This window comes from Parambassis ranga, chromosome 13, assembly GCF_900634625.1.
Source record: "Parambassis ranga chromosome 13, fParRan2.1, whole genome shotgun sequence".
NCBI lineage: Eukaryota > Metazoa > Chordata > Actinopteri > Ambassidae > Parambassis > Parambassis ranga.
This window is the reverse complement of record NC_041033.1, coordinates 15,863,933-15,888,655: the sequence shown is the minus strand read 5'-3', so window position 1 is coordinate 15,888,655 and position 24,723 is coordinate 15,863,933. Positions and strand designations below refer to the sequence as shown.

Genomic DNA, 24,723 nt, shown 5'->3' with positions numbered 1-24,723 from the left:
TGGAGGATTTAGGAAGTAGCACTACCACTGAATTACCAGTGTTTTTTTCCATTCTGGTCTATGCAGATGATATTATCACCTATACAGCCATGCTAAAAATGCTAATGTGTTCACTGTGATTCACACAGACACCTGTTTGTAACAAATGCTTTATTGGTTGGTTTAAAAATCAACACACTGGTGATCTACAGGAGAACCACAGTACACAGCCGCACAGTGATGAGAGATAAAAACAGTGACACACAAGCACATGCACTGACACACACACGCACAGACCAACATGATGGGGTATTAACACATTTTCCGCCTCATGTCTTCGCCTGTCAGACACTCATTGTCATGGTTTCATGGTCAGGAGTAAACAGAAGATACATTCAATAATCCGCTGTACAACAATGTCATACTCACATTTACAACCCATTTCACTAAAAATACAATATTTCCCACTCCCCACCCCCCATCAACCAGATCCAGTTTTAGTAATATATCTGATCACATCTTTTAAAAAACTGCAAAGATGTTTATGTACACACAGGGCAGGGTGAAGAAAATCACAAAAAAATAAAGATCGAATCAGTAAATAAAAAAAGAATAGAAGCTGTTTGTGAGAAGGCAGATGGCGAGCCTTGACGGTTTTCCCTTTTGTCTTCAGTTTTTTTTTTTAATACGATACCATGGCAACAGATTGATGGTTTGCAAAGACAGGAAATCAGGAAGAGAAGAGGAGGATGTCACATCACGTAATCAGCTTCTGTCTACATGAGGTTCTGTGAAACAAACACAGAGATTATTGTTATTTAAATACACCTCACAGGGAACAGATCAGCCCAGAGCCTGACCTGAGGCTGTTATTATATCAACTTCTATTTATTTATTTTACTCACACACACACACAAACAATTCCCCTTCACAGAGACATCAGATCAATATTTTTCCCTGTTTAGCTGTTTCCTGTTTTATTTTGAAAGGGTAGGGTTCTTTTGTGTCTTTGACCACGCTTCCTCCAGTTTTCCCACACCTTGATTGTTCCCACCTGTGTCTTGGTACTCCCCTGTGTCTTTGTCAGTTTGTCTACATTAATACATGTGTTCACTCCAGTGTTGTGTTTTGTTTGGTACTTTGTTAACTTTTTTTCTCTGCTTTTTGAGGTTCCTTATTGGCTCAAGCTCCAACCGGCACAGACATATGAGTAAGTAGTTTTTTGCCTGCCTCCACCCTACAAACACACCTATCCTCTCCTCCTGCCAGCATCATTCATATACTGTTGTTTATTGTTAAGCTGAAGTCACTTGTGCATCAGCTGGATTCTTACAAAACTTGTAACCTCACAAACCATCTGGTGAGTCACATTATCTTAAGGTCAAAGATGTAACAAAGTCACTGGTCTTCAAGCTGTTCTTGTTTATGTGACCATGACACTGAGTGAGTCACTTCAGTAGCCTTTTTTCAGCATTTTTCAACATTTATGTCAGACTGTAGTCCCTTGTCTAGTCACCATGTTAAAATGCTTACTGCCCCTTGTCAAAACCTCATCGTCTCTAAGCTCCCTCAGTTTAGTGTTGAACCGCCGCTGACCCGTACAGTACAGACATGCCGTCTACGCAGCAGATCCCAACACACCTCATCTCTCCTCCTGCCAGCAGTGGAGTGCCGTGGAAAGACTCCTCCACCCAGAGACCCGTAGCCTGACATCTGGACCTTAGGCAGGATGCTGGACTGTCCATACGGGATTACATTCTCATCTGCAGATGACAAACAGATCACTCAAAGTTACAGCTGTAGTTATATAGGTTAAACCCTAAGTGATGGAGCAGACTGAAAATAGACCTCCTGCTGCTAAAAGCAGAGTTACTACTACAGGATAATAAGTGGGCGTACGCTGCTTGAAATGGGTTACTTCTAAAGCTCAAAGGGATTTAACAATAATATTAATGTACATCTACTTGAGGTCCAGCTGTTGAGCTGAGGCAGCATGTGTTTCTGGGATAGATGTTCTTTTTTCATGAGTATGATATAATGTACTCGCCCTGTGATAACCACTTCGAAGGCCCTCTCCTCTGAGGTGAGAAATGCTCTCTCCTCCTCTGAAGAGTCGGTGAGTCACTCCCGTCTTTTCTTTCACTGTCCGTTCGGCTGCGGCTCAAAACATCCGCCAAGAGCTGCAGAGAGTCATCTGTGGGGGGAGGGGCCGGTGGAGGGGGGAGTTCTGCATATGAATGGTCATTCATTATTACAAAAAAAAGAGGAGAAAGCTAGCCTTACCAGTCTATAATAGGCTTATTTAAGCTTAATGCTAATGTAAGATGCTCACATGCATCACAGGGGAATCTGTTGCAAGAAATTAAATGTAGGCTTTAATAATTATGTTTATATTAGTTTAAAATCACATTTTGTTGATGTTTTGTTAGCTTAATATAGATTTTAGGTCATGTTCCTTTGGTAGCAACGAGTGATCTCAGACATTTTTATACTGAGGCCATAGGTTGTCTTACACACCCTTAGATGTCTACACAGTGATTTTTTGGATGGATCACTGTGTAGGATTTAGTTATATATGAAGAACAGACTGTTGCTGTGTAAAACGTACTGTTATGGTTCAAATGTGATGCACAGTTTTAACGTGCTACCTGCTTCGCTGTGCAGATCAGGTCTGTTGAGTCCATCTTTGGGCGTTCTCTTCTTACTCCTGGATCTGTGTGTTTGGGCTGCAGGGCTCGATTCTGCAGCTGCAGCAGGAGATTGTCCTGAGAAGAAAGCACACTGATGTCATCCTCAGGAAACTTACAGGAGACAGAGGAAGACCACTGAGCTTCACTCTGAACAAATGCAACATGATTTTCATGTACAAATGCTTTCTGCTAAGTTACATCATGAACTAAATTATGTATGACACTGTGTGGCCTGTTTGTGAGATAAGAGGCATTACAGTGGATTCAAGCTGACCTTTACCAAGGCTTTCTGCCTTGAAGCCTTCGGCCCATTGGTTAGTGTGGTAAAGCTGACTTGCATCTCGGGGGCTGGTGTTGGTGAACAGATTGGGGTTGGACTGGGAGATGTGGGAGCTGGAGTGGTGACGAGCCAGGAAGTCAAAATGCTGCAGCCGTGGACTGTCGTGAGGCCTAGGCGTGTCTTGCTGGGGGGAAGACTTTGATGTGGCCGTGCAGGACGGCTCCTCAGGTTTAGAGGGCAGGCTAGTGAGCTCCTCTCTGGAGGCATCCATCAGGTAGGTCCTGGCTGGCAGCGGAGGACACCAGTCATCATCCTCCTCAGAGCTAAAGGGCAGAAAGGAAGGGCAGCGTGAGTGTATGTCCTCACAGCTGAGCTAGAGTACCAGGGTAATATTGTGGAAATCATTGTTAACATTAGCTTGTTTAGTGACTTTTACTAATGCTTTTTTTTTAAATTACTGATTTAGCAGCAATAAAAATACTTTTTTATCTCCTTTAAAAAACAACAAGGCAATTCTCTATTATTATGGTTCTGATGCTAGAGCGAGAGCTTGGAACCATAATAGAACCATTATAGCTGAGAAGAGAGGAACTAATTAACCAGTTTTATAAATACATTGTTGTGTAGAGGCCAGTGTGAGATGACATATCTCCTCAGTGTGTAATAAAGCGCTATAAAAATAGGTGAAAGTCTCACACAGTATGCCTGAGATTTCATATTTAAAACACCTCGTTACTTTTTACACCTACAACCACAACACGGTTTCTGTTTCCACTGCAGATGATAAATTAAAGGAAAGAAAGATGCCAACAAACGACAAACATTTTTAGTGCCTACCATTTGTTAGTTATCGCTAATCAGTACCAAGGACAGAAATACTGCTGAGATATTTTAAAACGAGGTGATGCTGTGAGAATTACTCTAATAAAACACACAAATGTCACTCAAACAAAAAAATATACAAAAATATAAGCAAACGAATTAAGAACAAAGTGATTTAAAGTTCCTGTGACCAAGAGAGCCAGTGGGGAGCGATGAAGAATGAGATCCACCTCCATGATTTCTGTTGTCACTTCGGTGCCGTCAGCGCTAATTAAATGACGGACATGTCATTTAAAAGGGAAAGCACTAATCCAGCCTGTCAGATGGTGGCTAATGTCATTACAAAAGACACGGCACAGTCAGGAACGGCCCTTCCGATCCCTCCCCGTTATGTCCACAATCTAATGTGTCAGAACTAGTTAGAGCTGGATGCTTCCCTCCGCAGCCCTGCAGCTCAATCCGCTGCTCGCCGCCGGCGGCAGACACAACTGCTAATTCGAAAACTCCCCAGACTCTCCAAACTTCACTCAAAGTTTGGTTTGACAGCCTTGACAGAGTTACAGGGCAGCTTTAATATCCATCTGCCTTAACTCCCTCTGTCACATAGGTGAAGACGGAGGCCTTGATGCTAATAATAAACTGGCTGGATGAATAGTAGACAGCACAAAAAGACCACTGTGCTCCTCTTAGAAAAAGAAAATAAGAGTGCACGACATGCAGCGTGACAAACGTGTTTCATCTCACCTGTGCTGCTCCTCTTCTTTGTCCCGTTTTGTGTGACCTCCATCTTTGTTGGTAGGAAGAGGCAGTGACAGAACATCCACCCAGGTGAGAGGAACAGACTTGGACGAGGATCCAGTAGATCTCTGCTTCACCAGTTTGTCTACATAAAAAGCAAACAAACATCACTTCCATCATGTTCATTACATCCCTGCTTGTTCTTTGAATCTCATCGCTTTATGTGGATCTTTTGCATGGAGCTTTTTATTTTGCCTTTAAGCATCCTTTGAACTGTGCCGTCATCCTACACGGAGTAATCACTATTATTATTATCTCCTCTCTGACCCTGTGGCTGAAACCTCTTGGCCAGATTAAACGATGAATGCACTCAGCTAAACACAGGCTTTTAAAACCATTCCTTCTCCTCCCTTTGCCTCCGAGTGCCCGAAGGATGTTTTTCTTTTGATAGTTTTTCATCTTCAAGAGCACCTTAAGGTTCCTTTGACTCACTGCGTATTGGGCTAATTGACCACTTAGCCTCGGCATTCCCTCACATTCTTAGTTCCGGCAAGTTTCTTTTCAGAACTCACAGAAACGAGCTCCTCAATAGGTAAACTGCTGTTTAAAAGTCACTGTACAGACCGTATGCATAATAGTAGGTAACCAAGGCAACAAGATTTTTCATCATGATAACTCACTCGGCTTAACCTGACAGTCTGTTCCCCTATCACAAGGCGACATTATATAATAATGCATCCACATGTACACACACAGGTTATTAAACCTAATTAACCCCGTATATATACTGATTAAACTGTATTACTGCGATGTTATTCACAAACAATGAGACACTCAAACATATCTTCATGTAATTATGTCTTAGTCCCATAATTAAAATTAATGAATGACAGGAGCCATGAGAAGTAGCTACTAAAGAAGTCATCTGCAAAATAAAATTAGAATTGTAGGGTTAAGCCAGCAGTGATGTAGGAAGTGTTAATGGAGACACAGCAGCCACCGTGGCACTCACCACTGGTTTTCTTTGTATACTGGAGTTTGGCATATTCAGACCCAGAATGACCAGACTGGATGGTCCACTGGTCCAGGTCCTGCTCCAGACCAACGAGCCCGCTGCTGGCCAGTATTGGGTTGCTGCTGTACGGGTCTGGACCCTGGTTGTAGGACGTGTTGGAGTAGGTGTCATAGTAGGCCAGCAGGTCATCCTCAGCCGTCGTGTTGATGGTACTGTATATCGGACTGTCGTTGGACGCTGTGCTGTGCTTCTCAGAGCGGTAGCTCATGATCCCAGCAGCTGAACGGTACAGAGTGGGGTTAACGTTAACACATTCTCACTCAAACAGGACAGTCAAATCCAGAGAGCTCTTACTGTTATAGTATCTATCAGAGTCCAGTTTGCCAGAGCAGCAGTTGACAGACTCTTTGCTGTTGTGGGTAAGGTTCGGTGTGGGCCACGAGTCCGCCAGCCATGGGTAGGTTCCCATATTTGATCCCAGCAAGCCTGGCCTGTAGGGGAGTGGGGGTTGAGGGAGGTGGGGAGTGACATTATATCATGCTGCTTCCACAGCAGAACGGATATATCTTCCACATCTGACACATCTGAGTCCAATCTTAATATAGAGTTTACCCTCCATTGATGATCCCCGATCCTTCACTGTGAGCGAAGCCAACTGCAGGAGGAAAGGAAATCATGTTTTACAGCTGAAAAGATAAAGCTCCCGCCTCAAGCTGCACCTGCATTTCAGACTGAGTCATTATATTCCATTACTAAAATAAATATTTTATCCCACACACACAGAAAGCCATTTTCAATCGATATTTTATGAGGACACACATTTGACCTACATACACCAGCCTGTACAAAGACTGTGCCTGTAATACATAAGAAAAAAACCAAACCTTATTCTTCATCATTAAATTTACAGGATGATAAATCTGAAATAACACAAATGTGTTTGTGGGAAAATCAAATCTCATGTTTTTTTTCTGAGGGCCTGAGGCCGTCTGTGAACAAATACCGCTCAGAGTCAGGAAATAAACACACGTGTTTGTGTGTTTCTGAGCCGAAGGGGATATTCTGAAATAAACTGTCATTACTTTTTACATATGCTTCAGCGTGTCTGCAGATTTATTTTTCTTAATTTATTCCTGCCATCAAAACTACCCAGCGGGGATGAATACATTTTAATTAAGTGAGTATGCGATTAAAGTGCATCCGTCTATTTTTACAAAATACAAACTAAAATTGAAAACATTCATCACTGCTGGAGATATCCCCAAAGGTCTATTAAGAGCTGTGTCACTCTCAAACCTACAAAAACAAACAGCTTTAAAACCTTTTCCTCATTCAAAGCTTCCTTCCCTCGCTCACCTGCAGGTGTGTATGCGAACGACGTGGTGTAGTGTCCCAGCTGCTTCCTTCGGCGGTGGCGACAGTACAACCATCCGCTGAAACCCATCAGCACCAACCACGCAGCCACGCCCAGGCCGGCGATGAAGGCCGGCTGGCGGACAACGCCTGTGATCTGCTCTGCTATGCTCAGGTTACCGCCCTTCTTCACGTCCACTGGGAGAGCTGGAGGTAAGGACACACACACACACACAGAGAGCCATCAGCAGTGAATCAGAGGCCTGTTCAAGTGGATCAATACACCATTCAGGTTATGTAACCACAAACTATTGGCAAACAAATAGTTTGTCATTTTGGAAGTTTTTAGTAGGAGGCCTGATATGATTGTACAGAAACACAGTCTGACAGTAGAGAGGCAAACTCCTGAGTTACACATAAAGTAGTTTAAAAGATGATATTAAATGAACAAATGGGAGTTTCTTGAAAAAACTGTAAAGAACCACACCAACACAGCTGTCACCTTCAACTTGGATTCCAGAAAAAAAAGGGTTAAAATCACCACAGCTCTGGTCATGTTAAGACCTACACATATGTGAAAGGAGAGCTGTGCAGTGGTGAGTAATGCCAGCTTGTGTTTGGGTGTGTAGTTTTTCTAAATAAACGTGACTTTCCTGACTCATAAACGTATCTTTTCAGGCATTATGTGTGTAGTTAACAGCACAACACACACTGGTTAAACACAGGTTAAACAGATTACACTCGAGGTATTTTATGAACATGACGTCTTGGTTTTTTGTGCTGGTTTTGATGTAAATTCTTGGTTTTGTATTTTCCTGGGTTTTGGTTATGGTTCCTGTTTTATTTTGAAAGGCTCATTTCCTTGTGTGTCTCTGTCTGTTTTACTTCCTCTTGTGTTCCCTCCACTTTTGATTAGCTGCTCCACCCTGATTGTGTTCATCTGTGGCTTGTTGTCCTCTTGTATTTAAGTCCTGCGCTCCCCTTTGTCTGTTTTGTCCTCCTGCCTTGTTCTTGTGTTGTTGCACTGACTCTTTTGTCTCATGTTTCTCCAGTGTCTGATTTGGGTTGATTCATGTTTTTGTCATCTTTTGTTTTTTGGGGTCTTTGATAAGATTTCGCTGGCCTTTGGACTTTGTTTTTTTGTTGTTGTTGTTAGTCTGCATTTGGGTCCTCCTTTAAATTGAACTTAAACATAATAAAGTCCCACAGTGGACGGGGCAGGCATCATCTATGATTTGATTTTGCACTAAATAGAATTAGTGCCTCTGTTTCTAGGCTTTACTCCAAGCTTAGTAAGTTTGGACATTTTCAGTAGCTCTTTTTCTCTATCATCTGAACAACAAGCATGTTTCTCAAAGTGCTTAATTATTCCTTTGAAGGTGCAGCAGAGGCTTAAATAAGAAGGAAAATATCTCAAAGTCCAAAAAGAAGCAACATGTTTGCACTACAACCTACCTGGATAACCGTCAGGCTGTTAAAATAATGAAAACAGACTGAATATTCTGCTAATGCACATTTCTCTGTGAATTTCTGTCCAACATGCGAAACATGAGTGTGGCTGATGCATCAGTTTTAATGTATTCACACATCACGATCAACATTCGACATGCAGACCTCACTCAGGCCGCTCACAGTGCCATATTTCTCTGTGTAGTGTGTAGAAGCTGCAACAGTTTGAGTGACTCACTGAGAAGCAGGCTGACAGGCGGGCTCTGAGCACCCACACCCAGGCTGGTGACAGCAGCCACGGCGACGGTGTAACGGACGTCAGGCAGCAGGCCTGTCAGCAGGATGGACAGAACCGCTCCATCCACTGTTCGGTTTATCTGGTGCTCCTGCTCCACGCTGCTGCCCAGACACCACACCTGATCGACAGCACACACACACACACATACAGAGTTAATGTTTGAAACTTGAAACAAGATGCAGCTGGTGATTGTCACACATTTTAATAAAAACCTTTACATTCAGGCTCCAGGAGTGGAGAGTGACAGCGCAGATATGACAGAGAGCAGAGAGAACTGTACGTCAATGCAGTGACCGTTAAAAGCCAGATTTAAAATCAGATACGTACGTGCCTTCAGGCATCACAGGAACTGCTTTCCCTGACTCACAGTGATTATGCACAACAGCAGCTGCAATTGCACGTTTTAATTAAATGAGTCTGTATTATTTATGGCAGAATTCTGTGGCTTTTCCTTTTATTTCCGACTATTTGGATATTTTAATTTATTTTAATTATTTTTTACAGTCTTTCTCTTCAGTGGTTTTGCAGCAAGCAACTTTGTCATTTTTTTTAAGTTGGCATATTTCACATGTGTAATCCAGGCTACAATTCAATGTGATCAGATTTCCTCTCCCCATAGACCACCATTGATATTTATGCAAATTTATGGTCTCATGGGGTCCACTGTGACTTCTTTACTACTTCTTGACTACTCTACAGTATGGTGGCCCTGAAGGTCAAAACACAACAGTATTTCACAGTTCGCATGCGCATTAGACTCTTCCCGGCTGATGATTTACGTATCTAAAACCAACAAGTTTTATTTGGACATGCTGTCGTGTTTTGACCTTCAGGGCCACCGTACTATAGTCTTTGACACAGTTAAAGTGAGATGTTGGTCAAAAATCAATTCAATCCAAAAAATCAATCCCAAATTGCTCAACTTTACAGCAGAAATCGACGTGTCTGCAGCCTGGTACAAAACAACCTCTTTGCCTGTATTTGGAGTTTAGGCAGACTGTGACGCTGCCAACATGGAGACAGTCAGAGCCTCCCACAGAGACCTCAGACACCTACAGGCAACACCGATAGTTGTATACTCTCTATGTACCAGTGTTAATTTTGGCAGCAATTTCTGATTTAGTTTTTATTTTAGTCTTGTGACTAAAATGTCATTTGATTTTAGTCAAGATGTCAAGATTAGTTAAGATGACTCGTCTGCAAATGTCGCTTTACGTTTATTGTGTTTTTACCGCTGATAGTCGCTCCACATGGTTTGCAAACCGTCCTGTTTGTCTTGACATCAAAAGTGTCTGTGTGTCTGTTCTTCTCCTGTGTTGTGTTACCATGCATGAGTACGCCATCGCGGGGTAACGTCCTTACGCAGAGAGATCACTTCTGATTGGCTCTCTGCCGCCGTCTCCTGATTCGTCCCTCCCTTCCACAGTCAAAATTTGCTCTCATTGGATCTCGTCTCCATCAATAATTTCGTCTTGTTTTTATTCGTTGACGAAACTGTCAGTACATTTTGTCTTCGTTTTTGGCACCGTGCGTTAGTTTTTATTTAGTTATCGTCTCATTTTTATCAGCAAAAAAAGGTCGTTAACGAAAACTATGACGAAAATGATTCGCTATGTAGCAAACATCAAGCTAGCCAATTCAGTACTATTTTGCAACACTATAGGAAGTACCAGTCAGTTAGTAAATTGAGAGTGTTACTGTGTGCACACTTGTTACTAATAAAATAGACAAACATTTATAAAATGCTTATATAAAGAACCTTAATTGTGCAAAATTAACAGCAAAATGTGATGAATTTAGCATCATTTCAATGTTGATTGATGGATTTCTAATCAGACAATCATTATCAATCATTATGAAAATAACTGTTATATTTATCAACAAAGCAGCTTCAGTACCCTTTGCTATAATCTGCATATCCACCTACACTTGTCTACAGCTGGTTTTATCAGTTAACTCCGTGTGAAGTTTCTGTAATGAATACATACAGAGTTGTAATGAAAATATGTAATGCCGTGCTCCAGATTCAACATTTAAATTTTCACATTTAAGCCTTTGAGGGCTCGTATAAAAAAAAAATTGTGTAGTTCCCAGAAAATGAAATATCTAAGGGGCTTAGGTGTAATCCTCGCCTTTGGCTGTTGAGCTGCCACATTCAAAAGATTTTCATGATCAGCCGTTTACTCATAAGTTTTTAAAGGAAGATGCAAATAGGAGGAATAAATCAGAACAATGGAGATGAACATTGATGTTTTTTTTAAATCCTGGAACAGCAGCCTGATGATTAGTAATCAGTGTTGTGCTCATGCTAAGAGACAGACAATCAGAACTCAGTGTTATTTCACGCAGCAAACAGATGACAGGGACAGTCAGCGCTAAGCTGAGTATCTGATGACCGAATTGAGCGTCTTTTGTAAGTACTGGCAGCACATGAGAGGCAAGGAGTGATTACTAATCGTTAATTAAAGTCAGTGTCAGCGAATCTGGACAACACTGAGTAATATCGGCGTAAATATACACACATCACTAATTAAAAGGACAATTTGTTCCTTTGTATTTGTCCAACTTACAGGCTGAAATAAACACAAGAGAAGAAGACAGACAGTCAGACAGACAGTCAGTCAGTCAGACAGTCAGACAGTCAGACAGACAGACAGACAGACAGTCAGACAGACAGACAGACAGACAGTCAATCAGACAGACAGACAGACAGACAGACAGGCAGGTGTAGGCTCTCACCTTGTACTCTCGAATGGCGCTGCTCTGAACGTTGGGGGGAGGCGGCTCCCACGACACACTAATGCTGGTGCTGTTGTTGAGCTGCACCACTGATATAGCCTGCGGAGCGGCACTTGTAACTGGACACACAGATAAGAGGGAAAAGTAATATTAGAATTAGAATTATTAAAAGATGCTAGTGTTATGATTGTGATAGGGCTGCGGCTATAATTTCAGATTTATTTCCAAGAAGTTTAATGTGTATAATAGATATGATTTGAAACCCATTTTACACTAATTAATTTTTTCTATTTTGAAATAAAAAGTTTAGAAAGTGCAGATTTTTATTACATATTTATGTTTGGTGTATTCTTTTCATTAGTTTTAACCTAAAATAATTGATTTTTCTCTTCATGGTCTTTGAGCTGCTCCAGAAAATTCCCTCACAGTGAAAATTCATATACATTTACATCAAAGAGCTCTAATGCTACAAGTTTTTGATCATTCCAAGGAGTAGGATGACAGTTTGGGAAACATGCTAACACACGTTAGCTTAATTTAGCAACAAAACTGGCAGAAGAAGGTACCATAAGCACCTCACTGTAAACCATGTTGTTTTACAGGAGGTCAGATATAGCTGTTTTCCAGCATTTTCAGTCTGCATGCTAAGCTAGGCTAACTAGCTCTTTGTCTTGACTATATGTTTACTGTACAGACACAGAAGTAAAACCCCAAAAACCAACTGAAAAGTGTATGTGTACATGTTGTGTTGCCCTCTAGTGGCCACAGTTGAATTTTGGTTTTGGTCACATGATGGAAAATGGATGAGTCAAAAACCTTTATACAGAATGATCCGTCAGCGTGTCTTACCCTCCTCTGGAGTGCGTAGTAGGACCATGAGGCTGTCGTGTCCCTGCAGCTCGTTGAAGTAAGGACGTATCTTGACCTCGTACTCCATGCTGCCATGCAGATCCGTTATCATGCTGCTGTACTCAGAAGTGGCCTCCACATCTTGGACCAGCCAGGAGCTGCCAATGGTGCGATAGAATATGCGGTAACCCTGAACATACCGTGACTGACGGGCAACCTGAAAAAAAAAAACACAAAAACAACGTTTCACATTAACATGAGTGATCAAAAGCAGAAGAGTGTGACCGTCTGTGTTTGTACTTCACGTTAATCTGATTGTGTGGAGCAGCTTTTTGATGGTAATGTGTGGAGATTAGCGTGTCCTCCACACACTACAAGCAGTCGGTAAAAAGTAAGACTTCACACTCAAGTGCTGAACTCACGGTCCAAGAAATCCTGGCGCTGCTGGGAGACAGAAGCACGGGCTTCTGCAGGTAGACGGACACCTCTCCCAGCTCCCTCTGCACCTGTCTGTGGTCCACTCCCTGTTCTGTCGGACTCCCATCTGAAACAACAACGAGCGCTCAATCCATGCCAAAAACAAAAAAACACAGCTGAGTAGAAAAAAAAACTTTTGATGAAATTCGACATTGCTCACGGCAGAAGAGCATCACACTGAGAAAGCAATTAGTTTTGAGACTGCACGTGCAAATCAACACAGCACATTATCTATGCCCCACATGGCTCATTTCTGTCTTTAAAATGGAAACTGAAATCAAGCCTGAACAATCGGACTCATAAAGTGTTATCTCACCCTGCGTCCTGACAGGCTCAGAGATCGGGCTGGGGTCACTGAGGCCGTACAAGTTCACTGCTCGGACAATGAACAGGTAAACCGTGTTGGGGAAGAGTCCGACGACCGTGTGTCTCTCCTGCTTCACGTGATCCGCCACGGTTTGCCAGGTGCTGCCCACCGATTGGCTGCAGAGACACAAAGTGAGAATTGGACTCCTTTACTTTAGCATTCTGAGCGGTTCTCATCTTTATTTGCCGCCTTAAAAACAGAACTCTGATAATCATGCTTACAGTTGGCAGGCGGACTAAAAAAGAACAATTACAACAGGCGAATGCACTTTTTCTTTCTCTTATGTGTCTCCCGTGTTATTTAGAGATAATGAGGTAATGGGTTTGATAACAACTCTTGGCCTGCTGCCGATGGCGGATAAAAGGGAAAAAAACAGCCAGAGTCTGAAAGAGCGATTTGAATTTCACATACTTATATAAAAAGCACAGTCATTATAGTCCTCCCCTTCATTATGTGCTGATTTTATTAAAAATCTCTGGAGAAAACAAGGAGAAGGTGTAAATTAGTTGCAGTTTATTTTCAGTATGTGTGTATTTGTGTGTTTCTTAACAAAAAAATGAAAGCGGCCAAAATTCTGTTCTTTTGCTTCTAGAGATTTAATCTATACTTGTACATTTCTTTAAGCTATTTTTAGGGCAGGCGCTAATTATCTTAGCATCAAAACTGAAGAAAGGGAGTTGATTAGCTTTATTAATTCTGATCAATGATGGCCTTTAAACTGAACAGCCTTTAAAGCTACAGTGAAGAACTTTTAACTCCCCCTTCTGGCAGTGAGAGTAATTACACATATACTGTTGACACCTGTGAATTGTCACAATCACATCTTTGTACTTAGTTGTTCAACTTTGGGAAGCATTAGCAGCGTGGCAAATCTTGTTCTACATGTTGTACCATCACTTCATCTTAACAGTTATATTTTTGTACCATTGTCTGTCCTGAAATCAATGAAATAAAACGACTGCAGCAATCATCACACAGAGACTGGGCTCTTAGCCACAGTGGACACCAAACTCATGGGGAACCAGGAGCCCCGTCTGAGACTCACTGGGTCCAGTGATGTCTTCCGCTGTAGGGAACTATTATTATTAGCCCACTAAGCAATCAGAGGTTTGTGTGTCTTCATTTTGTTGCTTTACAGAACCCATGCTGAGCTAACCTTGCTTGGACTGAGATAAATCACTGAGCTCATCCACTTGGAATTTTTGAGTAATATTTATCCTTATAAAACAATGCTTGCTTGCTTACATGGATTAGGATTAGCATGGCTGGTTTGAGAATGATCATCTTGGTCAAGGCATTAAGGTGATACGGCCATAGTGTGACCATTTCCAGCTGGTTGGCTTTGACTCCTTGTTTTTCCTCGTTTATTTAGTATTTAGCTTCTGGTGTTTTCAGATTAGTTTCATTGTATTTCCGGTTTTATTTTGAAAATCTGGTTGCCTTGTTTATGTCTGTATGTTTTCCTTCCTTGTTTTTCCCCTCTTTTGTGATACCTGCTTCGCCCTGATTTTGTCCTCACCTGTGTACAGTGTGGTCACCCTCTTCTTCTTCGGTTCTTTTTTTTTGGGGGGGGGTCTTTTGTTTGTCACACGTTTTTGTACCTACTGTATATCTCTGACTAACTTTCCACTGAATACAAGATTTTTTTTTCGGATGATTTCTGCTGTAGTCTACTCTCTCTCCGTTGCTATGGTTACACACCTATCACCTCCATTCAGTTTCACCAGTGCAGGAATGTCACCACAGACATCGGATTTTCAAAACAAAACACATAGACCGTTGAAGGAATGACAGAGCAATCTTTGAACATCTGTTGAATGAATGAGCAGAAAATTCCGCTTAGATAAAGTTGTATTCCTCCTACTGATGCAGCAGGTTATTATGGCAGCTCCTGAATGTTTCCAGCAAGGATGTGACGGCCTGATTCTGTGCAGGAATACGAGGACCATCAAACAGCATGAGTGCAGTTTAACATTTTCCTCAATTCTGTGGAGAAGAAAATGGCGATGTAATTATGTGTAGCGGGTCACAGCTCTTTGCTATCACCTGCACCATCTCTCTCCAGAGAAGCAGCTTTGCCATTTAAACTAAGTCAAAATGCTTTCTTAAAAAAAAAGCTGCATCTGTAAATGGGGTTTAAAATGGAAAATGCAGCCGCTGCTTTCAGGTAAATACTCCATCAAGTTGCCTCTTCTAAACATTAATGCAAGTGTTGCAGATGAAGGGATACTACAGCTTTAAAATGTGAGTTTTTTTCTTTCCCCCCCTCTGATGCCTGAAAACAAATATTTCAAAGCAATTTGTTGGTTGGTGCTGGAGCGTGCAGCAGTGGTGGATCTTCATCATTGGCACTGTGTGCCACACTGAGCTTTCCTTCCACAGAGTATAAAGTGTGTGTGTGTGTGATTGTGTGTGTGTGTGCCCTCCATCCATCCTGCCTCAGTAATGAGTGAACTCTCCAGCTCGGCTAGCATCCCCTCCTTCCTTTGCCCCAGGACAGGACAGAGCTGCCGAGCTGACCACTGCAGTAATTGTCTCCTCTTTCACTTGGCTGTCTGTCTCACTAATGCCTCTGGTTGGTTGGTTGTTAGAGATGCTACGGCTCTTCTCGGGAAAAACCAAGACTAAATACTGACGCGGCGAGTCAGAGTGTCGCGGTTTCACTTTTTCCCAACGTCACTCAACAGAACTTTGCCTCCCTCAGGCTCAGATGAGTCGTTTCCAATCTTTAATGACTTCAAATGAAGAAGACTTCATTATCTGGGACGAGTCAGTCAGATAGTGAGACCTTTATCAGGGGTGGGAAATTAAGTGGGAGCTGTCTGCTGAACCTTCACTCAGGCAGCAGCGGAATTAGGAGAAAAGTTACATAAATAATACAAAACACAACCGTGAGTGAGAAAGTGGCAGAAAAATGTAAATATATGTTGTGGCAGGAGGGATTCAGGAGTCAAAGGAAAAACAACCTGCTATCAGCCAACTCAGCCAACCACTTCTGCTGTCTGTCTGTCTGACTATAAAATGACATAAGGTGAGTTTTTGGACATATAAATTAAAGCAGGGGTCAGCAGGGGATCAACCATAACTCAGTGAACATCCAGCATAGATTTACAGGCATCACAGAGACAAGTCCATCCTGTGTATGTTTTAGGTGTTGAGTACTATCAAAACAAAATCCATAAGTAGAGCTACTTATGATTTATTTATGGAGATTATATGTATTTAGGTTTAATCTATCCTTGTTCATTATGTATTATTATTTACATATGTTAAGTTTTATCATGGTAAAAAGATGTTGATGAAGATTCTCAGTCATCCAGGTCATAATACGAGAAGATTGAATGAGTTTTCTTGAAGACATGTCCTGACGCCTTGCTTCAATCTTCTCTACGAATCATGGTTAAAACACAAAAACTCAGCTGTCGCTGTGGAGTGCTCGTCTGCAGGTCTATGTTTAACTAACATTGATTTACAGAGACAACAACCTGAATGTGTGAAAATGACTAAAAGGCCTTATAATGTCTATGGAGGTAAAGAAGAAAGAAGAAAGTCATTAATCATAATTAGCATTTTCTCTGATCTTGAAGTCATTTATAATGTTAGTAGCTATACACACGGTGCTCTGATTGTAAAATCAAATAATTACTGAACTCTTTAATAGTTTACTCTTGTGAAAAACAATGATCGAACCTACCTGAAGGCCTCGATGATGTAGGAGGTGACGGCGGCCCCTCCTTCGTGTGGGTTGGACTGCCAGGTGAGGGTGACAGTGTTTTTGGTCACCTCCGTCACTACAGGTTTCTGCGGAGGCCCAGGAAGCTGGATGAACTCAGACACTCTGGATCCAGAAGAAGCTCCATCTTTAGAGAAGGAAGAACAGGTTCATTTTGGCTGGAGAGGAGTTTGTAGCCTGTGGCAGCTACACACTGTGCTCTTAAAGCAGAACATGGGCAGAGAGTGTAGATACTCTGAGTACACGAAGGTGTAGTGTGAGAGTGACGGAGTGTGAAGTGTAACAGAGAGACAGAGTGTGGAGAGTTTTGGGTCTAAGTACCTCTGACAGTCAACATCCCGGTCCAGCTGGACTCCCCCGTGGTGCTGGATACCACACATGTGTACATCCCTGAGTCCACGTCCTGTTAAACAGCGGACAGACACCAGAAACAAAGCTCAGGAACCAAACGCTGCCTTTATCATTCACTTTGAATGATGTGTGGAAGAAATGAATCCACAAAGTTTAAAGCTAAATCATATTTTTTACTTGTTGCTGTTTAAAAAGTGCATTTAATCCAAGTATTTTTCCCTTTTTAACTCAGATAATTATGCTTGAATTATTGTTTCTCCTAATGTACTAGTCGAGTCTTCTAAGTGGTACCAATTTGCTGTACACACATAATTAAAAAATCATTAAAAATGAGAATGCAAACAAAATGACAAACCTGGAGGAAGCAGAGAGGAGCTGTAAACAACACTTGACACCTTTTGACCTCACAGGAAATTACACATCCAGCAGCTGTATGCAGCAAAATAATCATTTAATAGGGGCTGACTGCTGTTTGGTGCTTTCTCACTGAAAACAGCTGCCTGACGCTGATGAGTGGTGGGAGTCAACCAAAACAATCACTTCGCAGGTCATAAAAACAAATTAATGAGCGGAATGACATCAAGATGCTGCACAGAGTGGGAGATGGTTCCCTATACCAAGCATAGGGATTATATATTGATTACAGAAGTGCCATGTAAAGGAGCCCAATATAGAGAGGAAGCTAAAATCGTTTAAAAGTTTGGGGTCACTTGGAAATGTCTTTATTTTCTTTTAAATTGAAAAAAAATGATGAAATAAAATAACATTAAAGTAATCAGACATACAGTCTACACATTGTTAAAGAGCCACACCACTGAACAGAATACATATGACTGGATTACATGAGCAAATAAAGTAATCTTGTAAGCTAACAAGCTAGCCTTTTTGCTAGTGACATAACAAGCAAACAGGTGTAGTCTGTTAGCTGTACATGTGCTACTTCCTGATCTGAGATGATAAAGTGTCATCTGACTGGCCAGGTCAACAGAGGCAGTTTGAATGAGTTTGATGCTCCTTGTACATCAGAGAGCAGGAACTCCTCCACCGGCCTAGAGAGGCTAGAAGTAGGACATCAGAACACATGAAGCCACTTAAAGCCACTTGGTTGGCTTATGTGAGTTTGCAAACATTTCTCCAGAAACTGTCACATATGGACAGATTCCCCTTCTCTATACCACCACAGAAGCTCCACCTGCCCTCTCTGTATACATTATGAGCTGTACATGGCTGCACGCCTCACTGATTCTTCTGGCCTGTCCTGGCAGACAGCCAGTCTGCTGGAACTATCATCAGACCATATGAGATCATCCACTGCAGCGCTGACCTCTGGCTGACAGACAGCGCAGCGTGTGGGCAGGTGAACTTCTTTAGATGACTCCAACTGCTAAAATATTGATGGCGGGGGGTGGGGGCAGCAGCAGGGTAAATATTTTTAGTCCCTCACTCGTCATCTCCATTTCCTCTCTTTTTTTCTTTGTCAACCCCTTGATGCCACACTAATGCATCTCTTCTGTTCCATTGAGCACATTGGCATGGCAGATTTCCCCCCCGCCTCAGTGGTGCACCGGACCAAACCTTAATGCTCCAAGTTAGCTCAGCGCCACTGCTGAGACACGGGGTGGAAGTGAATAAGCACAGTCCGGCCAGGAGATTTAATTAAAACCCCGTTAGACGATTAATCATCTATCCCTGGTCAATTAACGGGAACGATGCTGCCTTTTTCTCCGTCCTGCACGCACTCTCTGACCTCCAGGTGGAGTTACAGCACAAAGGGGCGTCTGACTGCTCTTCCATCAAAGCAGAACACATTAGCATTTACAAACAAGCACCTTCATTAACATTACAATTACACACTGCATGAGCACATAATTGCACTGGAGAGATATGCACTGCCTCAGAGAGATTGGTCTTTGAAACTCAGTCCCACCTTTATTTTACAAAGGAAAATGGAATTTCTGATTGAAATAAGAAAATATTCTGTGACTGTGTGGGCTGTGGAGGAAGTGACAGACAGTCAGAGATCAGACGGGGATGTTTCCACTATTATATATAGTAAATTAAGCTCTGTTTTTCTTGACTTGCAGACCTCGTTTTTTTATACCTTTTCCAATAACACTCCCCACCGACACACACACCTTTACATCTGTGATTTGCAACGTGCCGTTCTCCATCAAGGTCGTTCGGGGTTTTTTCCCCTGAAGTCGCTCTCCATCCTTCTCCCATGAAATCTTGACTGAGTTCCCTCCGACTACCCGGCAGTGCAGCTGTGCTGTCGAACCCAGAGATACAGTCTGGTTGGCCGGCCCTTGGCGAATGATTGGTGGTACTCGACCTGAAGGACCTGCCAGTTTGCGAGGGAGGAAAGAAAATATGTTAGAGGTGTCACCTCAGCTTTCAATTAGCTATAGATTGGAGCAACACACATTTGGAAGGCGTACAAAAAAGGCCTGTAGGAAATACGCTGATCAAAAAGGTGCAAAGGGTGAAAAACGACTTCAGAAGGAACCTTGAGCCTTACAGTCATCGCTCATCCCTTCACCTTCTTCACAAGGCTTATTGTTGTGCACCTACTAAGTCATTAATATGCTCTCCCCTAATTAGCTGCTTGTACAGAGTGAAGAGCGAACCTCCCCCAGGTTGAAATGTGACCATGTGGACTGTAAGTCTCACCTCCCTCCACCTCCAGCAGCGCCTTGGTCAGCACGCTTCCTGCCACGCTGATGGCCTGGCAAATGTAGAAACCTGAGTCCTCAGAGTGGACATCGGTGATGGTCAGCTCGCCGCTCATGGAGACAGAGTAACGACCAGACTGCGATGGCGGCTGGCCAGGAAACAATAACATCTACAGACACAAATACACACCAAAGATCCTATGATTGATCAATACATTTATTTAACTGCATTAAAACAGAAGCACAGGAACCATCTGATCATCAAATGAGTGAGTTTGCAGTTTCTATCCATGTTTGGTGCAGGCTGGCTTGTTAATGTGTGTTTTTGACGTCACAGTTTATATGAAAATGTGCCTTAATTATTGTATTAATTTTAAAGGCTTTGACCACTTCACTCTGTCTGTGGGTTTTGGTCATGGTTCCTGCTTTCTTCCCAAGCGGCAACCTTCGGGGCTCAAAGTTGAAGCCCATGCGGAAGTGTCAAAACTTGTAATTCACGCCGCAACTGCTGGGGGCTGGCTCCAAATGCGAGTAATTTCCCATAGACTCCCATGTTAAAATGGCCGACTTCACAGCAGAAAAAAACATGTTTACAGCCTGGTACAAAAAACCACTCTGGTCTCAGATGATAGGTTCTCTTCTAGTGTCAATTGTAGGGGGGGTGAACTCACTCGTTTCAATGGTATTCTGACTTAAAATTACGCATAATTATGGGCGTTGCCGCTTGAGTGACAGACAGTTGACGTATCACAACGTGAGTTTCCTGCTTCCACGATCGCCCGCCCCCCTAAACCCCGCTCGTGCTCCCCCTTTTTTTCCATATTTGGAGTTTTGGCGGACGTGACGCTGCCAACATGGCGGCGGTCATCAACGTCCTGGAACCTCCCACCGAGCCTCAGAACGGCTCTTCAGAAACAAACGGATGACATCACGGAAGCTCTGTCCATAGTTTTTACTGTCAATGTTTCTTCCCTTGTGTGTCTCCACCCCTCCTCCTCCTCCTCCTCCTCCTCCACCCTCATGTGTTTTACAGGTGTGCTGCTTCCTTTTTGTCATGACCCTGGGTTCTGTGATTATTGTTTTCCTTGTTATCCTGAGGTTCCTGGTTATTTTGTTATTTTTGTACTTTTGCTTGTTTCCTGTTTTATTTTGAAAGTTCCGTTTTTCTTCTTTGTCAGTTTTACTTCCTAGCATTGTCCTTCCTTTGTGATTACCTGGCCCGCCCTGATTGTTTGCACCTGTGTCTGGTGGTCTCCCCTTCCCATGTGTATTTAAGGTGTTTGTCTTCCCTCACTTCTTGCCAGGTTGTTCCTTGTGTGTTCTGAGTTCTCTGTGTGTGACCTCGCCTGTGTTTTCCCTTGCCTAGCCCTTTGTACTGCCTTGTGTATTATTGCTCATCACTGAATCATAGTCCTGCGTTTGGGTCCTCTCACCTGAGTCATTCCTGACTTCACATGTTTTATCATTTCTGCCCATTAACAGGCACCTGCATGGGACCTGTTGTGTTGTTGTTGTTGTTGTTGTGGATGATGTGCTCTAGCAGCCGCTCTGTCCTGTTTTTCTGCAAGTGAGACGGCTGTGAACAAGGGGGAAGGGATGCATCAACCCATTCATCCATCCATTTCATTCCTCTAAGAGGCTTAGACTTCAGTGAGGGGGCCGAGGTTATAAGGCTACAGATAATCCCTCAAACACAGCAAAAAGCCCTACAAACAGCCAAGCCATGCCCAACCCATCCTGCAGACTCGATCTTATTCACAAAATCTTTGGATGAACTTCCTGCTTTGCTTTGTGACGTCCCTCTGAAAACATCTGACGCTTCTCCTCCGAGTCAGCCATCCCAGCTGCTGTTGAGCAACACAGTATTTATAGGTGGGTGTACTGTGGAAGGAGGGCAGTGTTTGTCTGCAGGTTCACCCTGGAGAAGCACTTTCCACACCTGGTGTGCTTCCTGCAAGCCCTCCTTCTTTCTCTTGTACTCCTCCATCCCTCCCCCCCTCTCCATCAGCGTGTCGTGGTCGCAAACAGGAGGAACATTTCTCGCCAATGCAGTGCCACGAAATCTTCCAACACTTTGTGTTCTCCTCATAACTGTGAGCCAAATGCAAATGTGCTGTACTCTCTTGTTCGCCTCTCGCCTGTAAAAATGTGTCTTGAATAGTGTGGGCAACCCAAAAAAAAAAAAGAGGTGTGACTAAATCAGACAAAACCTGCTCATGCTGCAGTGAATCATTCACACCTTTAAAACACAGAAGGTGTGAAACTTCAGTTATTGATATGCTGAACAATACAGTGTTTGAAAAGTTTACACAAAACCCACTCGACCATGCATATTCAGGTGGAATTTTCTCAGCTGCTGCAACATTCAGTGTTACAGGATGTCTCGTTCTCTGCTCCAGCCTCTTACCTGGCTGCCCTCTTTCTGCCAGAAGATGGCAGGTGGAGGGTTTCCTGTGGTGCCGCATTGGAAGGTGATGCTCCTCCCTTGGGTGGCAATCTGGTCTCGGGGTTTTGTAGCAATCTGAGGTGGTACTAGAAGAGGAGGAGAAGAAGAAGAGGGGGCATGTGACTGCACATTAAAACCCATATTAATGCTTTCTGATTTTTTTTCTTTCCACAGTGCAAAGCTCTATTTCTTCATCTATTTATCAATGCTGGAAGACGCATTGTTTTTTGTTTTTTATAGTCTGAATCAGCGTTATTTGAAAGCCCAAAGCCTCATGATTCAAAAGTATAAATGATTTTAAGATATTCATACCACAGAAACAACAGCTCCTTACTTTGCAATAAGAGTGCAAACACAGCACAACGGTAGTTTTTTATAACCTTTTCTGTTGACTTCAGGAGCACAGTGGTTCTTGCTGATTCACTAAGTGCTTGTAACCCAGGTACTTTTCCTGGGCTTTCACTTTCTCATCGTCGTCTGAAACATCGCGAGATGCCACAGGACTTCCACGGATCTTCTTTAAACATGGTCGGCTCCACTGTTAGTAGTAGTGTGTGTGAGCCGGTTCAAGGAGAACTGCTGCAGGTAGCTTTAATCGCTTTAAACTTATTTAGTACATTTTCTGCTGTTACCGACTGCTTGATCTTCAGATGCCTCTACACCTTGTGTAAACGCCTTGTTGAGCCGCGAGTTAATCATTTGGTTGTTAGCTCCGAGCTAGCATGTTGCCTCTGATGTGCTGTGGTTGGCTTGGACAGTGTCAGTTAGCGTGGGCACTAACTACACTTGTCCACACATTTACTGGATGTACACTGAAATAGCAACATGCTAATTATGTAAATAAGATCTTTAATGCTGTGGGACTGGAAGCTTGATTGTATTTAATGCTTTTGTACTGCCATTGCTATTGAAATATTATTATATTGATTGAAATAATATTGCTATTAGCACCCTGGAGCCAATGTTGGACCCCAGACGACTCAAGTCCCTTACCAAGGGACTTGAGAGGGTCATCCAGGAATTGCTCCTCCTTGAGCCAGCTGAGGTGATTTGGGCGCCTGGCTTGGACGCTGCCTGGGTGCCTTACTGGGGAGGTGAGGGCATGTCCATTTGGGAAGGCAGGCCTAGGACATGCTGGAAGAATTGCACCTCACGGGTGGCCTAAGAACCTCTCAGCATGAGCTAGCAGAGGTGGATTTACACAACTACCAGCTATATTTATGGTTAAATATTTGGAGACAGTAACACATAACAATTTTCTTTAATTTCTGTGCAGTGTCATCATTATGTTTCTGCAGCCATTTTAAAGAGGTTGAAGCAAAACATCCCTGGTTTTCATCTTGCTCATCTGTAACTCTGCCAACACTGACCACAACCACCTCAAAAAAAAACTTCTGAATATATATAATTAATAATTTAAAGCCTCATTGGTAAAAGTACTTGTTCTACAGGAACACGTCACCTCTGGCTGACATTATTAAATGAGCCGGTGTGCATGCAGAATTCTGATGTCGCAGCTGGTGGAGGTGGGGCCAGTCTTCAACCACTTTATATTCAGTTAGGAAAGCAAGTTAAGTGGCTCCCAACCCAGAGGTCTGACCCCTACAACATATGTTTGCAGAGGTGTGAGCTGATTAATTGCAGAGGAATAAAAAGTGTGTGTGTCTGTGTGTGTGTGTGTGTGTGGGGGGGGGCAGCTCATATAAATCTGTGAAATAAAATGTAATAAAAATATAAGGAAGGATAAAATGTCACAATATGGAAATATGAAGCTGAAGTGCAGCAGAGTAACATGTATTTAGCTTCATCCCACCACTGCTGTTAACCCTCGTCTTCAATCATTAGCTCTTAACAAGCAGGATTTAGGAGTGGTCTCTTTAACCCTGTGAGCTATTTGATCTATCACAATGCCATCCTCGCCCTCTCATCTTTAATGAGGAAGATCACCTCTGTGTCCTCTAAAATAAAAAAAAGTCACACATCATCACAGCACAAACCAGCGCCATCCTTATGACATTTACAGAGTTATTTTTGGAAAGGTCTGGACCGAGCTGCCAATTTCCAGCTCGGTCAGATCGCAGCGTTATCCCCCCCATCAGCCTCTGTGGATTTACACTGACCACTGCCTTCCACCTCCCCTCTGAGTAATTGCCTCTCGCTTCCCGCCAAATGAGAGGCTTGTCCAGCCTGGATTCACCCTCTCTACAAATCTCTGTATCATGCATATATGCACACACACACACACACACACACACACATAAAAGCTGAGTCATCTGTGTCATGTCTTAATGTTCCAATCCACAGCAGCCCTCTCTGATATTTGTGGTGTGATGTGTTCTGTTCTTCAGATGCTATGAACAAACATGACTTGTTAAACCACAGCTTTACTCTCATTTGTTTCATCGTTAGGTGGATGTTATCAATCACATGCTTCATTGATTAGATTCTTGATCACACTGAGATAT

The 24,723-nt window shown here is 42.8% G+C and overlaps 1 protein-coding gene across 1 annotated transcript in view; it reads right to left on the bottom strand.

The window, feature by feature from the left end:
* Positions 1-640: 640 nt before the first annotated feature.
* LOC114444535 (roundabout homolog 2) overlaps positions 641-24,723 on the bottom strand; it is a 48,072-nt gene continuing 23,989 nt past the window's right edge. The window contains exons 7-26 of the mRNA XM_028419173.1: positions 22,220-22,344; positions 19,811-19,982; positions 19,276-19,481; positions 17,111-17,192; positions 16,751-16,916; positions 13,006-13,172; positions 12,635-12,756; positions 12,213-12,429; positions 11,364-11,482; positions 8,565-8,742; positions 6,881-7,084; positions 6,137-6,179; positions 5,879-6,015; positions 5,522-5,803; positions 4,516-4,654; positions 2,944-3,272; positions 2,628-2,744; positions 2,027-2,206; positions 1,621-1,742; positions 641-767 (exon numbers count right to left, since the gene is read on the bottom strand). Coding sequence (XP_028274974.1) covers positions 756-767; positions 1,621-1,742; positions 2,027-2,206; positions 2,628-2,744; positions 2,944-3,272; positions 4,516-4,654; positions 5,522-5,803; positions 5,879-6,015; positions 6,137-6,179; positions 6,881-7,084; positions 8,565-8,742; positions 11,364-11,482; positions 12,213-12,429; positions 12,635-12,756; positions 13,006-13,172; positions 16,751-16,916; positions 17,111-17,192; positions 19,276-19,481; positions 19,811-19,982; positions 22,220-22,344 — 3,119 coding nt within the window. The 3' untranslated portion in view covers positions 641-755. The remainder of the gene's footprint in view (positions 768-1,620; positions 1,743-2,026; positions 2,207-2,627; positions 2,745-2,943; positions 3,273-4,515; positions 4,655-5,521; positions 5,804-5,878; positions 6,016-6,136; positions 6,180-6,880; positions 7,085-8,564; positions 8,743-11,363; positions 11,483-12,212; positions 12,430-12,634; positions 12,757-13,005; positions 13,173-16,750; positions 16,917-17,110; positions 17,193-19,275; positions 19,482-19,810; positions 19,983-22,219; positions 22,345-24,723) is intronic.